Here is a 15888-nt window from a genome sequence, read left to right as displayed (position 1 = left end):
GTTTTAAAGGCTTTACTTCCTGTAGTTCTATTTATAGAGTTGGTAAATAACTACATCTGAAAGATGTTGCTAATACTGAGAAGTTTTTCTTTGAGAATTTGGGAAATAAATTTGCCTGCTTGTTTTTAGTGGACAGTTATTGCCAATCTACTATATAACAAATTGAAAGCTCTCATCACCTCACAAATATTACCAGTTAGGGGCGCCTGGGTGGCGCAGTCGGTTAAGCGTCCGACTTCAGCCAGGTCACGATCTCGCGGTCCGTGAGTTCGAGCCCCGCGTCAGGCTCTGGGCTGATGGCTCAGAGCCTGGAGCCTGTTTCCGATTCTGTGTCTCCCTCTCTCTCTGCCCCTCGCCCGTTCATGCTCTGTCTCTCTCTGTCCCAAAAATAAATAAACGTTGAAAAAAAAAAAAAATTAAAAAAAAAAAAAAATATTACCAGTTAATGAAAATATTGTTCTATAAGAACATAACCCCCAAGAAGAGAACTTTTCATTCCTTTGGGGTTTACAGTTGGTATTCAGACCTAGAAGGAGACTGTGATATATACACCTTTTTTTTTTTTAAAGTTTTTTTTTCAACGTTTATTTATTTTTGGGACAGAGAGAGACAGAGCATGAACGGGGGAGGGGCAGAGAGAGAGGGAGACACAGAATCGGAAACAGGCTCCAGGCTCTGAGCCATCAGCCCAGAGCCCGACGTGGGGCTCGAACTCACGGACCGCGAGATCGAGCCCAGAGCCCGACGCGGGGCTCGAACTCACGGACCGCGAGATCGTGACCTGGCTGAAGTCGGACGCTTAGCCGACTGCGCCACCCAGGCGCCCCTATACACCTTTTTAACAGTGTGTGTGAGAGCATGTTTGTACCTTTCTTGCTATTTCTTAATTTGGTCAAACTAGAGGGCTAATAGTTTGATTTTCAACTCAGTCCTTGTTGGACTGTGCTTAAAATAAAGTGTTTCAAATTTTGACTAAGTCTTGATATATTTAAACTTATAATTATTTTTTCTTTGTTAAAAAAAAACACTTCTTAAATACTAGAATCTCATAGTCTCACCTCTGGAGAGAATTTGGGTAGAATGATTATCTTCAAATTTGGTTGTTTTATTTATATTTTTCAGCCTATTCTGCCAAACAATTGCCTACATTTAAACATGAAGCAAGAGAACCTAAATCTTACCACTAAGGACATTGAGTGAAGCTACTTTGATAATTTTTGTTTACTCTTTTACCCTTACAATTATGTTAATGTCATCTATTTGGCATAGCATCCTCATACCATTCTTTATTGGAACTCATATTGCTGTTTCAGATTTCATATTAAAAGTGAGAACTTATTTAATGTTTTTAAAACGATAGTAGCAAGGGGTGCTTAGATGGCTCAGTAGGTTAAGCATCCAACTCTTGATTTTGACTCAGGTCATGATACCACAGTTGTGAAATCGAGTCCCACCTCTGCTTGCTGTCTTTCTCTCTCTCAAAAAACAAAACAAAAACAAAAAAAAACCCGTAGTAGCCAGAAGTAATATCGTGGCTCAGTAATATACTCAGCTTATGAGGTGCCTGGGTGGTTCAGTCGGCTAAGCATCCATCTCTTGGTTTTGGCTCAGGTCACAATCTCACAGTTTGTGAGTTCAAGCTCCACATCGGGCTCTGTGCTGACAGCATGGAGCCTGCTTGGGATTCTCTCCCTCTCTCTCTCTGCCCCTCCCCTGCTCATGCTTGCTCTCGCTCTCTCTCAAAATAAATAAATAAACTTAAAATATATATATATAGTCAGCTTATAATGTTTATTCAGAACATTTTGTAAAGACTTAAAACTTCAGAGAGGCTTCTAAGGTAGTTTCTCTAGCAACATTTTTGCCCTATAATTATAATTTTTTAAAATACAATATGCCTAGAACACATCCAAGTGAAGAAATAAAAATATTTATCTTGCTTGGTAATTTATGGTGCCATCTCACCTATCAACCCTTTTTTTATTGATTGATTGATTCGCTTATTTTTGAGAGAGAGAGAAAGAGACAGAGTATGAATGAGGGAGGTGAAGAGAAAGAGGAAGACACAGAATCCAAAGCAGTCTCAGGTTCTGAGCTGTCTGCACAGAGCCTGACGCAGGGCTTCAACCCACGAGCTGTTAGATTATGACCTGAGTTTAACTCGGCCCAACCGACTGAGCCACCCAGGCACCCATACCCCTTTTTAGTATAGGAAACTGATCAGTATGTAGAGATCCAAGAAAATAACAGGCAAGAAGCAGGCTTAAGTAACTTTGTGCCGCAAGGTCAAATTGCCCAAGGGTACCAGGATAATTAATGTTTGAATACCCAGCCATAATTGTCCCCTACCAGTGTGTTTTTGGTTTATAAACTGATAACTCCTACTTATGTGTGTTAGTTTCATTCAGCTTCACAAATCCATCTGTTTAAATTGGTGAAAATTTATTTGATTATCAAATCATCATAGTTAAAGTGATATATCTATTTGCATAAAGGAGCTTTTAAAATTCTAGTTTAAACTTGATGCAACTTGACTTTATAATTTTGCTTATATTCATCTTTAAGTAATTTTAGATTACGCAGAAACTTTTAAAAGCCTGAGACATTTGTAAGTGAAGTTAACTTAATTCGTCTTTTCCCTTGTTTTTAGTGGGAGATTTTGATAAGATCTGGCGAGAACATTGTGAGGATGAGGAAACACTTTGTGAATATGCTGTTGCAATGAAAAATTTGGCAGATAACCATTGGGCAAAAACTTGTGAGGGCGAAGGTCGTATTGAATGGTGTTGTAGGTGAGTGTTTTTATGAACTAACATTTTTGGTTTCTACTATATCGTTTAAAGTCTGAAATCCAAGTAATGCTTTGTATAATTTACTGTACCAAAATAGGACTGTTTTAAAACAGATTATTTTTTTAAATAACTTCTCCCCCTTGCCACACTTTCTCTAAGTTTATATCATTCATCCCTTTTTAATCAAAATGTTTTTCTTTGACATAACTTGAAGTTTTGTTTCAGCCTTTCAAAATTGTAGCTTTAAAAAATAAAAATAAAAGTATAGCTTTAAATGCATCAAATATACTTAAACATCAATACATTTAAAATATGAGTTTTAACACTTAACTTCATTGGTAAGTTATAGTATAGAAATTTCTTTTTATAATTCTCCATATTTGGATTCAAGTAAATGTGATTTTCTGTATTTTAAAATTTGAAAACCTCTTAAAAGTGTCAAAATCCTGAATTTTGGATATATAATTCAGAGTATTCCAGCACTTAAACTTACTTTGGATAATGCTTATTTTCTCATTGTATAAATTTAAGACATCAAAATGAAATACTCTTGGTCATTTCTCTCAAGGTAGTAAAATTATTGGAACGGATATATGTATTGATTGAATTTATAAATGAATTCTCAGAAAACAAAGCATTATCTTTCTGCATGGACAATGAATTTATGATAATTTCTGGTTTATATTTCATTGCAGTTATTTTTTATCCAAAATTTCTGTTTTAATCTCATTTAAAAGTTATGTTATAATGCATATTTCATTCATTCAACAAATAATCCAGAGAAAAATGCATATTTAATTTAGTTATTTTATTTATTTATTTAATAATTTTTAATGATTGTCCACAGTGTACTAGTCACATCACAGGCACTGGGAGTACAACAGTCAGCCAAACAAAATCCATGCTTTCATGGAGGTTACGTGCTCATGAGGGTTAGAGGCAAGAAACATTACATAAATTAAAGATATCCTGGGTCAGATAATGGTAAGTCTCATGAGAAAAACAAAGCAAGGAAAAATAAAACAATTTTAAGTATGGTAGACAGGGTAGGCCTCCCAGAAATGATGCGTGTAAAAAACATTAAAGAAGTGAGACAACAAGCCCTAGCAAGTCCAGGGGCCTTGAGGTAGGACTGTGCTGACATATTTTTGAAACAGCAAGGAGACTAATGTGGCTAGAGCGAAACATGAGAAGAAGAGTGGTGGAAAATAAGATACTGACCAGCTAGATTTCGTAGGTTCTTGTAAACCATGGTTAAAGACACTGGCTTTTATTCTGTGTGAGATGAGTCACTGGATGTTTTAAGAAGAAGAGTAACAGGATTTTATTAACCTTTAAAGTGTGTCAAGAATTCTTAAGAATTAATTACTGTGTTAAGATAGACTATAGGAAGGGGAGTATGTAAATCAGGAAATCAGTTAGGAAGCTAATGTGATAATCAAGGTGCAAAGTTATAGTGAGGCAGTTTTCTTAGAGAGTGAGAAAGTGAATGGACAGAACAGTATAATAAAATTAATGCTCAAGTGAGTATAATGACTCAAGAGAAGAGGAAGGGAAATAGTATGTATGTTGTAGTGATTATAGTGGTACATAAGTAGGGAGTTGAAAATATGAGGTGAGTGAGGAGGAGTGAAAAGGTGTTATCAGTAGATTGCGGACCCCAAGAATTGTGGAGTTGGAGAAAGAAAGGAGCCAGAACAATAGGAAATAAGATTCTTGGAACTTAAATGTTTGGTGCTTTCTGCTTGGTTCTAGAGAGAAAATCTGTCTTTTAGAAAATATACATTTTCTCCCTCAAGCGAAGAAATGCAAAATGGAATGTATTACCGAACCAGTTATTTCCCTTGTAACATGGAGTAATGACATAATCCAATCAGGAAATCAGCACCATCTCTATTTAAGACCATCATTCTTGGCTTTTAGCAGCACTGCTTTAAAATTAGTATTCGGGTATACCAAGCAAGCTCTCAGACTGCTTCTTAAATGGACTTTGATGTGTGATATTCTCATAGGAGCATTTGCTTATACCTTCCGTAAATAATCTGTGCTCACACTTCTCTCTTCTTTTTCCTTAGATGTGTGGTTGCTATCAATAGTTACTGTATCTACATGTGTTTGAAAAAGGTCATTTTTAAGTCAAACTGCTGAAAGGGAACATTCGTAAGAATTTAGGTCAAACTGCAGGAAAAGAACAGTGGCAAATATTGTAAAATAAATTTACTATGGAAAGTAATCCCATGAGGAGTTTTATAATGTCTTTACTTTAAACTTAAAACTAGCTTGAGAGAAAAGGCTACAAAACAGTTTTGAATTTTGAAACTTGATTTATCTATAATTTTAACTTGAGTTTATATAATTCCTTTCTCTATTGACAATTCTAAGAAAGCAGTAGTACTTTGAGAGCTAAAGTGGGCTTTTAAAAGAGTTTGACAGAAGTTTCTGTTCAGTTAGTTATACTTAAAACTTCATAAGAATTTGGTATGTAAGGTAAGGCTTACGGACATTACCCTGCTAAGATTTTGTTGGCTGTTTAGCTTGAAGAATTCCACGTATGATTTCCTTCAAAAAATAATTTGATTTATAGCATGAAATACTAAAAACATAACACAAAGGCATAGCTGTATGATTAATAAAAATATTTGCTTTTTCTAACTCTTTGTATACACAGAGAAACAAACACAGTTTCCTGGATTTGCAAGTAAATTGCAGATAACATGATATTTCATTCCCACACATCTCCTAAGAATAGGACATTCTTCAGCATAAGCATAATACCATCATCACATTAAGATAATTAACAGTAATTTCCTCATTTCCTAAAATACTTAGTTCAAAAATTCAGATTTTTTTTATTGTCCCCAAAATGTGCTTGTAATTTTTTTTTTTAATCAAATTACGTCTCATGCATTGCATTTGGTGGTTGCATTTCTTTAGGTTCTTGGTTTTGTTTCCCACAACATTTAGTTTTTTTGAGAAATGACAGTTTATTTGAAAAACATCCCACATTCTATATTTTGTGGTTTTTGATTCAAGGTGGTTAATAGCACTGTTCAAATAATCTGTATGTCCTTACTGATTTTTCTTTTTGGCTTTTTGTTCTGTCAGTTACCAAGAGAGATTTTCAAGATACCATTTTTCTCAATTTTTGTATAATTACTTGGCTCATCTTTAGATTATTTAATTTTTCTCTTAAAGTTCTCTTAAATTTCATCTTTTTCTGAATTAGAAAGATTTATAGGGTTGCCTGGATGGCTCAGTAGGTTAGACATCCAACTCTTGATTTCTACTTGGGTCAGGATCTCACGGTTCATGAGACTGATGTTCTCTCTCCTTCTCTGCTCCTCACCCTTGTGCACACTCTCTCAAATAAACTTAAAAAAAAATACTTATGGTAATTATTATAAAGTCCTTGTTTGCTTATTCCAATATATGGTTTATCAAGATCTGTTTCTTTTGGCTGTTTTTTCTTTTGATTATGGATCATTTTTTTTTCCTGCTTCATTATATGTCTGGTAATTTTTAAAAATATATACTAGCATTATGTTTAGAAGAGACGGACATGATACTAGTTTTTCCTAGAAAGGGCATGCTTTTTGTTTTGTTTTGTTTTTTCCCTCTAACAGGCAGCCAGTGAGACAGGGACACACTTTGATCCATCAGGGGTTAAACTGAGTTGAAGTTGGATTACATAGTTGCATTTCACTTGTGTCTTCAAATGCTTTGAGGGTGAGTCCTGTTTTATGTATATTACAGGCACAGTCCTCTAGCAAGACTCTGGGATATAGGTCCACAGAAGACTGCAAAGAATTTTCTCTGCTTTTTAGTCCCACTCCAAGCCTCTAGTACTTCCCTTGCCTTTTTCATATTTGAAAATCAAGACCTATGGAGGGGGGTGGGGGTGGGATGCAGGAATAGAACAGGGAGAACAGTCTTTGCATTTGGGTTTCTTAAAGATTCCAGTCTGTCACACCATTCTAAGCAACCATTAAAAGCTCTGCTGGTTTCCCTTTAATCAAACAAAATCCTTCTACCCTGGAAGATATGATCTTTTGCTGCCTATACACCTTTTCAACAAATGTACAAAGTGCCTGTGATCTCTTCTCATCTAGGCCTTTCTTTAGTTCCTTTATACCTTTTGTATCCTCAGCTCTCTTGATTTCTTTTTAATACATTGTTTTTTTAGAGTGTATAGTTCTTTTTCCCCCATAGCTACAGCATAACCAGGGGCCCTTTGTGATTTTCTATATCCTAATCCAAAACTAGTTTTGTGTCCTGTATTTTGGATTTATTTGATTGTTTTCTCATGGAGCCATTTATCTACTTTTTCAGTGTCCTTTATTTCTTATAAACTGATCTAAAGTGTTGAATCAGGTAACATTATTTTTGACAGAATATCTGTTAGGTGAAACTGCACACTTACTGCATTACATTAGCAAGTTCTTAATTGTCGGGTTACCTGCTAAATTTTGCCATTTGGTGTAGGTGGTCCTTCCATTGTAAACTTATATTTTCCCTTTGCAATTAGCAAGTAATATGTAGAGGGACATTTTGGCTTGTGGATCAATCCTGTCTCCTGACAGTCTGTCAGCTAACAGGTTTACTTCTGTTTATTAAATAAACTATTTCATTTGGGATTGCAGAGTGATTTTTAAAATTTTTTTTTAACATTTACTTATTTTTGAGAGAGAGAGAGAGAGAGAGAGACAGGGTGCGAGTGGGGAGGGATGGAGAGAAAGTGAGACACAGAATCTGAAGCAGGCTCCAGGCTCTGAGCTGTCAGCCCAGAGCCTGACCCAGGGCTCACAAACCATGAGATCAAGAGCAGAGCTGAAGTCTGGTGCTTAAATCGACTGAGCCACCCAGGTGCCCCACAGAATGATTTTTTCAAATTGTATCATTCTTTTTATTTATTAGCTTCTGTAAATAAAACCTTTTCTTTATGAACAGGGAATGATTACGTGTTCTTCAGAAAGGCTGGGTAGAAATAAACATATACGTATCCCTAATTCTTTCTGTTTAGTCATCAATTCTTAACAATAAGGAATTGGTGTAGTAATTCCAATTGTGATAAGTATGTTTTTTGGTTTGGGGGTTTTTATATCACAGTAGCCTCCTGCATTGTTATTTATTCATTCTTTCCATCAGTCTTTGTTTTTTTTTGAGGGGGAGTATGTTCAAATTATTCCATATTCCATATATAGCTGGCTTCTGTGTTCTGAAATCACTTTTGAGCACTTTGTTACTATGTAGTACAAAATAACCCTTTAGTTTTGCCACCCAAGACTTAGAATCAAACTATTTCTTCATAGGGCCTGTTTCTTTTAGTGAGAAATGGCATTTAGAAATTAAATTAAGATCTGGGCACTAGATGTGCTGCTAAAGGACTTAGTTCTGAATAACATTAATACATTTGCTTTGTCCTATAGTTCACATAAAATAGTTTGAAAATTACAATGTCAATTTTACTTCTAAACTTTACCTAGCAGTAAAACTGACTGGATGAAGTTTAAAGTATCTTTGTAGTTCTTCTGTCTTTAGAACATAAACCACTAAGGGTCAGGATACTGTGTTTAAAAGTTACTTGAAATAGTTCTTTTGTATATGGTTATGTTCACTTTCAGTTTTATGGGTTTCCCCCCCATTTTCTTTTGTAAGAATATAAAACATTTGCATGGTTCAGAAGTCAAGACTTTATAAAAAGGTGTATTCAAAAAAGGTTCCCTTCCAATTTCTTCATTTGTTACTTGTTTTATCCAAGTAACAAATTATTTTCAGGTAACATTATTTTGTTGTTGATTTTTTGTTTGTTTGTTTTTTGCAGAATTAACCAAATTCACATACACATACATAACCACCCATTATCTGTATTCAAATGGGATATGGTATATGCTGTTTTATACCCTTCTTCTTTACTTAATATGTCATGGAGATCACTGTTGTATTAGTCAGGGTTCTTCACAGAATGGGTTACTGTGTATATGGAGGCTGATAAATCTTAAGATTCGCAGTGGTGAGTTGACAAGCTAGAGACACAGGAGAATCAGTGGTGTAGTTCCAGTCCTAAAACTGGCAGGCTTGAGGCCTAGGAAGAGCTGATGTTTCAGTTTGTCTGAAGGCAAGAAAAAAATCAGTGTCCCTGTTCAAAGGCAGTCAAGCAGGAGGTGTCTTTCATACTCTGGGGAGGAGGGTCAGCCTTTTTGTTCTATGCAGACCTTCAAGTGATTGGATGAGGCCCACCCCTATTATGAAGGACAGTCTGCTTTACTCATTTGACTTATTTAAATGTTACTCTCATTCAGAACCATCCTCACAGAATCACTCAGAATGTTTGACCAGATATCTAGGTACCCCTTGGCCCAGTCAAGTTGACAACATGAATTGACCAACTGCAAGTAAATAGATACCCTCTTCATCTTCGTAAGTTATTTACAAGTTTTTCCTGTTAAAAATAGTGTTGTAATGGATAACCTTGTGCATATTCATTTTGTACATTTGGCATTGTATCTTTGTAGATTCCTGGATGTGCAATTGCAGAGTAGAAGAGTAAACGTATATGTGATTTTGTTAGATTTTGTCAAATCACCCTCTTTAGAGGTTTTATCATTTTGTAGTTCCGTCAACAAAAAAATAATACCTATGTCTTCACAGTCTCACCTACCTTTAGAAGTTTTGCCAGTTTGATAAGGTGGGAACTGATATCTCTGTGTGGTTTTAATTTATGTTTCTCTTGTGAGTGAGGTTGAGTATGTTTTTATATATTTAAAAATTATTTGCCCCTTGTGAATTATGTTCATGTTTTTGACACTTTATTTCCACTGGTTTTGGTCCCTTTTATCTTGATTTTTTCATAGCTTTTTATGACTTACAGATATGTGCCCTTTGTCCTCATTAATACCTTTTGCCATGCAGGTTTTTGGTTTGCCATGTAGAAATCTTTGTTTTTACGTAATCACATATGTATCTCTTTTATTGCTTCCAGATTTCTCTTACCTTAGAAAAGCTTTCCTGATTCCCAGACTATAAGAATTCCTAATAGTAATGCACTCATTTACTCACTAGTTTTCTTATAGTACTTGAATGATATCATTTTCTACATTTAAATCTCTGACCTATTTGGAATTCAGTCTAGTGTTTGTTGGGAAGTATAGATCTAACTTTTCCCCCAATATAATTCCCGTTTCTCTAACGTCATTTATGAAAAGCACCACCTTTTCTACAGTGATTTGGCATGACACTTATATGCCATGTTAGCCAACTGTATGCTATGGTTGGTTCTTTTTTAGGACTTTGTTATGTTTCATTGTCTGTATCATTTAATCTATGTTATTCTGTAACATCTTCCCCTGCGCCACCACTGCTCTTCTTTCTCAGGGTTTTCTTGGTTCTTTCCCTTTTTTTTTTTTTTTTTCATGTGTATTTTAGAACCAACTGGTCTAACTAAACTTGCAAAACTTTGTATTTTTATTGGGATTTCATTAAATTTTTTAATAACTGGAGAAAACTGACATCTTTGTAATGTTGAATCATCATGCCCATGAAAAAGATATGTATATTTCTATTTGTTCCAGTCTGCTTTTGAGTTGTTCAGTAGTGTTTTAAGGTTTTCTGAATACTGATTTTCTGAATATGTGCATTTTCTTGTTACATTTATTCTTAGGTGTTTTATCATTTTGATCTGTTGTAAATGTAACCTTCACTTCTGTTATATATTCAGATATGCTATTGTTTATATATGCACATATATATGGAGGCTTTTGATTTTTGTATTTTTACATCTATTGGTATTGGTTTATGATTGATTCTTTTGGGTTGTCTAGGTAAACTCATCTGTGAATATACATTTTTCTTTCTTTCCAGTTTTTTTTATTTTTCTTTCTTTCCTTTTTTTTTTTTTTTTTGACTAATACTTTTTCTCTTGTCTGCTACATAGCCGTGTCTTATTCATTTAGCAATGTGTGCATTGTGTTCCCGTTAAAAACGTGGCTGGCTTTTTGGCTGATATATATGTATAATTTTACTTTTAGGAAGTGTTCACCAATTCCTATTTTACTGAGTGTATTGTTTTGTTTGGTTTTTTTTTAGGAATAGGTGTTGAATTGTGTTGAATGTCCTTTCAGCATCTGTGGAAATGTATATGAGTTTCCTCCTTAAATTTATGAATATATATGTGAATATATTAATGGATTTAAATTTCCAGGTGAAAGGGATTTTTTTGTTTTATTCTGTTATACTTTTTTGTGTTGTAATAGGATGATTTTTTTCTGTTTTTCTGTGGCTCTTACTGTGGTTTTCTTCATGACATAGTATATGTATATGGTAGTTTTGTGAATATTCCATGTGCACTTGAAAAGAATTTATACTCTCTTTAGAGAGCAGAGTTTGTTATGTAGATAAGATAAACCTCATTATACTCTTTTTGGTTTCTCTAACCTTACCTAATATTCATTCACTTGATTGAGTCATGTATTAAAGTTCTCTATTGTTAGTTGTGTCTGTTTCTCCATGAATCCAATGGAGTTTCTGCTTAGTGAAGATGGCTGCTATGATAAATGGCACATAAATATTCATAACTGTTATCTTTGGAAATTGTGGTCTTCAGCATTATAAAGTTTTCCTTTTTTTATTCATTTAATGCTTTTCATTCATTACTAACTAGCCTCTTCATCAACATTTCTCAGCCATCTCATGGATGAACTTCATCTTCTAGTAAATCCTTTAAAACCAGCTTGCAACTATGATGTTCCCTAAGTTCTTACATACAAAAAGCTGTTTTTCTATAGTTTTGTTACAAAATGTGCAGCTTGGCTGGATAAAAATCGTTGACTCACACTTTCTTTCCTTCAGCTTCTGAAAAAACATGTTTCTCTATTTTAGTCTTATTTTGTATCTTCTTTCCATTTTCTCCCTCCCCCCCCTCCCCCCGCACCCCTTCTCTCCCCTTTCCCTCTCTACTGAACCATTTGGTAGTCAGTTGCAGAAATCACAAGACTTTCATTCCTAAATATTTCAAGGTGTATCATTGCACTTAGTTGAGGTAAATTCTCTAGCTTTCTCTTTAGTTAAAGTTTTTATTTAAATTCTAGTTAGTTAACATAGAGTGTAATGTTAGTTTCAGTAGTAGAATTTACTGATTCATCACTTACATGTAACACACAGTGCTCATCACAACTGCCCTCCTTAATGCCTATAACCCATTTAGCCCATTACCCTGCTCACCTCCCCTCCAGCTACCCACAGTTTGTTCTCTGTAGTTAAGTGAAACAAGTCGGTCAGAGAAAGTCAAATATGATTTGACTCATGTGAATCTCTCTCTCTCTCTCTCTCTCCTTTTTTTTTTTTTATGACACAGACATCTTATAAAGGTTTATAGACTCTCAATTTGGATTTGTATGGTTTTTTTCTGATTAGATTTTTTAAAAATGTTTTTTATTTATTTCTGAGACAGAGAGAGACAGAGCATGAGTGGGGGAGGGACAGAGAGAGAGGAAGACAGAATCAGAAGCAGGCTCCAGGCTCTTAACTGTCAGCACAGAGCCCGACGTGAGGCTCAAACTCACAAACCGTGAGATCATGACCTGAGCCGAAGTCGGTCGCTCAAAAGACTGAGCCACCCAGGCACCCCTCTGATTAGATTTAAATGAAGCATATTAGCAAGAATATTACTTAGGTGATATTGTGTCCTTCTCAGTGTATTACATCAGGAGACACATGATAACTGTTCTGACCTGGGTTTTTTTCCCTTTCAAGTAGATTTATTTTTTTGGTGCAATTTTAGGTTCACAGTAATATTGAGCAGAAAGTACAGTTCCCATAAACACCCTGCCCACACACATGCCCAGTATCCTCCCTGTCAACATCCACCCAGAATGGTACATTATATTGTAATTGATGAACTTCTTTGACACATCATTATCATTTAAAGTCCATAGCTTACATTAGGATTTGTTTTTGGTGGTGTATATTCTGTGGGTTTTGACAAATATATAATGACAAATATTCACCATTATAGTATCATGCAGATGGCTTCCTTGCCCTAAAAATCCTCTGCTTTGCTTGCACATCCCTTCTTTCCCCAGTCACAGACTCTTTTACTCTTTCCATAGTTTTGCCTTTTCTAGAATGTCATAGAGTTGGAATCATAGTATATAATCTTTTTATATTGACAGCTTTCACTTAATAGGCATTTAAGTTTCCTCCATGTCTTTTCATGGCTTGGTAGCTCATTTCTTTTTAGCACTGAGTAAGAATCTATTGTCTGGATGTACCACAATTTTTTTCTTTATTCACCTGCTGCAGGACAACTTATTGCTTCCAAATTTTGGCAGTTATGACTAAAACTGCTGTAAGCATCCATGTGCAGGCTTTTGTGTTGAAGTGAGTTTTTATTTGTGTGTGCGTGTGTGTGTGTGTGTGTGTGTGTGTGTGTGCGCGCGCGCGCGCACAAATACCAAGGAGTGTGATTACTGGATTGTATGGTAAAAGTAGAGTTAATTTTGTAGGAAACGGCCAAATTGTCTCCAAAGTGATTTTATCATTTTGTATTCCCACCAACAATGAATGAAGAGTTCTTGTTGCTCCACATGTTCACCAGCAGTTGGTAGTGTTGATGTTATTAGTGTGTAGTAGTGTCGTGTTGCTATTTTAATTTGCATTTCCCTAATGATACATGACCTGGAGCATATTCCATAAGCTTATTTGCTGTCTGTATATCTTCTTTGGTGAGTTATCCATTTCTTTTGCCCATTTTTAAACTGGGTTGTTTGTTTTCCATTAAGTTTTCAGAATTCTTTGTATATTTCAGATAACAGTTCCTTCATCAGATAATTCTTTTGCAAATATTTCTCCCAGTCCATGTCTGTCTTCTCATTCTCTTCTCATTCTCTCCCATTCTCTTTTGCAGAGCATTTTTTTATTGTAATTAAGTCCAGCTTCTCAATTCTTTCTTTGATGGATCTTGACTTTGGTGTTGCATCCAAAGAGTCATTGCCAAGCCCAAGGTCACCTAGATTTTCTCCTAGGAAGTTTATAAAACTCTCCAAGAGTTTTATAGTTTCGTGTTTTACATTTATGTCTATAATCCATTTTAAGTGTTGTGAAAGGTGTGATGTCTGTTTAGGTTCATTTTTCTGGTATGTAGTTGTCGTTCCAGCACCATTTGGTGAAAAGACCATCTTTACTCCATTATATTGCCTTTGCTCTTTTATTGAAAAATCATTTGAGTATATCTGTGTGGGTCTACTGGGATGTTTTGTTCCATGTGTCTAGTTGTCTATTCTGTCACCAGCACCACCCTGTTCTGATCCTCTATATAAAGTAAGTCCAATAGTGGTCAGTCCTTCAATTTTGTTCTTCTTCAGAAATGTGTTGGCTATTTGGGTCTTTTGCCTCTCCATATAAACTTTAGAATTAGTTTGTTGGTCTCCACCAAATAATTTGGCTTGATTTTCATTGGGATTGTACAGACTCTATAGATCAGTTTGGGAAGAACTGACATTGTGGCAATATTGCATCTTCCTATCTATTTTCATGGAATATCTCTCCATTATTCATTCCTTTTTGTTCTCAGCTTTTTAATTTCAAATTTGAAATGTTCTTTCATATCTGCACTTGCTTTATTATATATAATTAATACCAAAATGTTACAGTTTTTTTCTCTTTTATAGCTGTTTTTGAGTCTATGTTTTTGATAATTTTCATCCACTAGTTTTAATTGTTTTTCTCTTCCCTTCTATTAGAACCTTGTTTGGTTTTTGTATTCATTGAGCATTTATTTTATGGGTTTGTCTATTCTGTTGGAGTGTCTGTAGGGGTTTGGGTGGCTTACTTGGTTCTTTAATTCTGAAGAACCTTGTTTGATTGCCACAAATACAAAAGTAAAGTGCCTTTAATATATATTGTCCTCTTTTGGTCTGACTTAACATTTTTTAGTATATAGTTTATAACATCTCAGTAGGCTCATTATCCTTAATTGCTTAATTTTTTTCCTTTTATCACCAAACCTCCAGAGATACCTCCATTTTTTCAAAGTGCCTCCTTTCTCCCCCAGAAGCAATATCTTTTCAAGGCTCTCCTGTTTGGTGGCATTTACTTTTTGTACACTTTTGTAATTAGCCCCAGCCCCAGGAAATCACTAAACTACTGTCATTAGATTAGATTTCTAAATACCACATCTTTACATTGGCCTTGGAGTCTTGTGGGATCTGAGGCTTGCTTATCAGTCCAGTGTCACCTAGCCACCTTTCCCCACTATATTTGTGTTGGCCTCAGGATCTTTTTACCTGTGAGTCCATCCATCGGTTTTCTTCTCAGCACCTTACGTTTCACATATCTTGAATGGATGTCCATCTCTGCAGGATCCTTGCTCTGTTTATCTCCTGTGCCTTTGCTCATGCTATTCTGCCAGAAAAGCACTCACCTCCCACCTAGCATTCTTCCTTGATTATTCCTACTTATATTTCTAAAGTCAGCATATATTACTGACTCTAGATTGATTGGGTTATCAGCTGTATATTATCTTTATCAGTTGTATTTTCTTTATTATTGTATAGTTGTTGTCTTATTCACTAATCTGAGCTCCTTGAGAGCAGCAATCCCTTCTCCAATTTGTTTTCTCATCACAGATGTGCCTGGCACATGGGGGCTCTGTATTCTTAATACTTAATAAATAATTGATTTATAAAGAATGGGTTTCAACTCCTATATATAAGAATTAAAACTAAATCTACATAGGAAAATTAAAGAAATATTTTTTTTAAGAAGTCTTAATAGTAATTACTAAGAAAAAGTGAAGTTGAACTAATAGCATACTGTAAGTATGAGGAGAGATGGGCATTGTTCCCTTAGATCATAGTTCTACTTGCAGAAATCAGTTTAAAATTTTTTTTTTAACGTTTATTTATTTTTGAGACAGAGACAGAGCATGAACGGGGGAGGGTCAGAGAGAGGGAGACATAGAATCTGAAACAGGCTCCAGCCTCTGAGCTGTCAGCATAGAGCCCGACGTGGGGCTCGAACTCACGGACCGTGAGATCATGACCTGAGCTGAAGTCAGCCACTTAACCGACTGAGCCACACAGGCGCCCCGCAGAAACCAGTT

General features: G+C 35.3%; 1 protein-coding gene across 1 annotated transcript in view; it reads left to right on the top strand.

Moving 5' to 3' along the window:
• BMT2 (base methyltransferase of 25S rRNA 2 homolog) overlaps positions 1 to 15888 on the top strand; it is an 88402-nt gene that overhangs the window by 14768 nt on the left and 57746 nt on the right. Inside the window, exon 2 of the mRNA XM_047094846.1 lies at positions 2651 to 2792. Coding sequence (XP_046950802.1) covers positions 2651 to 2792 — 142 coding nt within the window. The remainder of the gene's footprint in view (positions 1 to 2650; positions 2793 to 15888) is intronic.

Source organism: Lynx rufus, unplaced genomic scaffold (assembly GCF_022079265.1).
Source record: "Lynx rufus isolate CCGP_SWC_20201006 ecotype Redwood Valley unplaced genomic scaffold, mLynRuf1.p SCAF_4, whole genome shotgun sequence".
Lineage (NCBI taxonomy): Eukaryota > Metazoa > Chordata > Mammalia > Carnivora > Felidae > Lynx > Lynx rufus.
The sequence above is the reverse complement of the archived record's forward strand: the minus strand, read 5'-3'. Positions and strand labels throughout refer to the sequence as shown.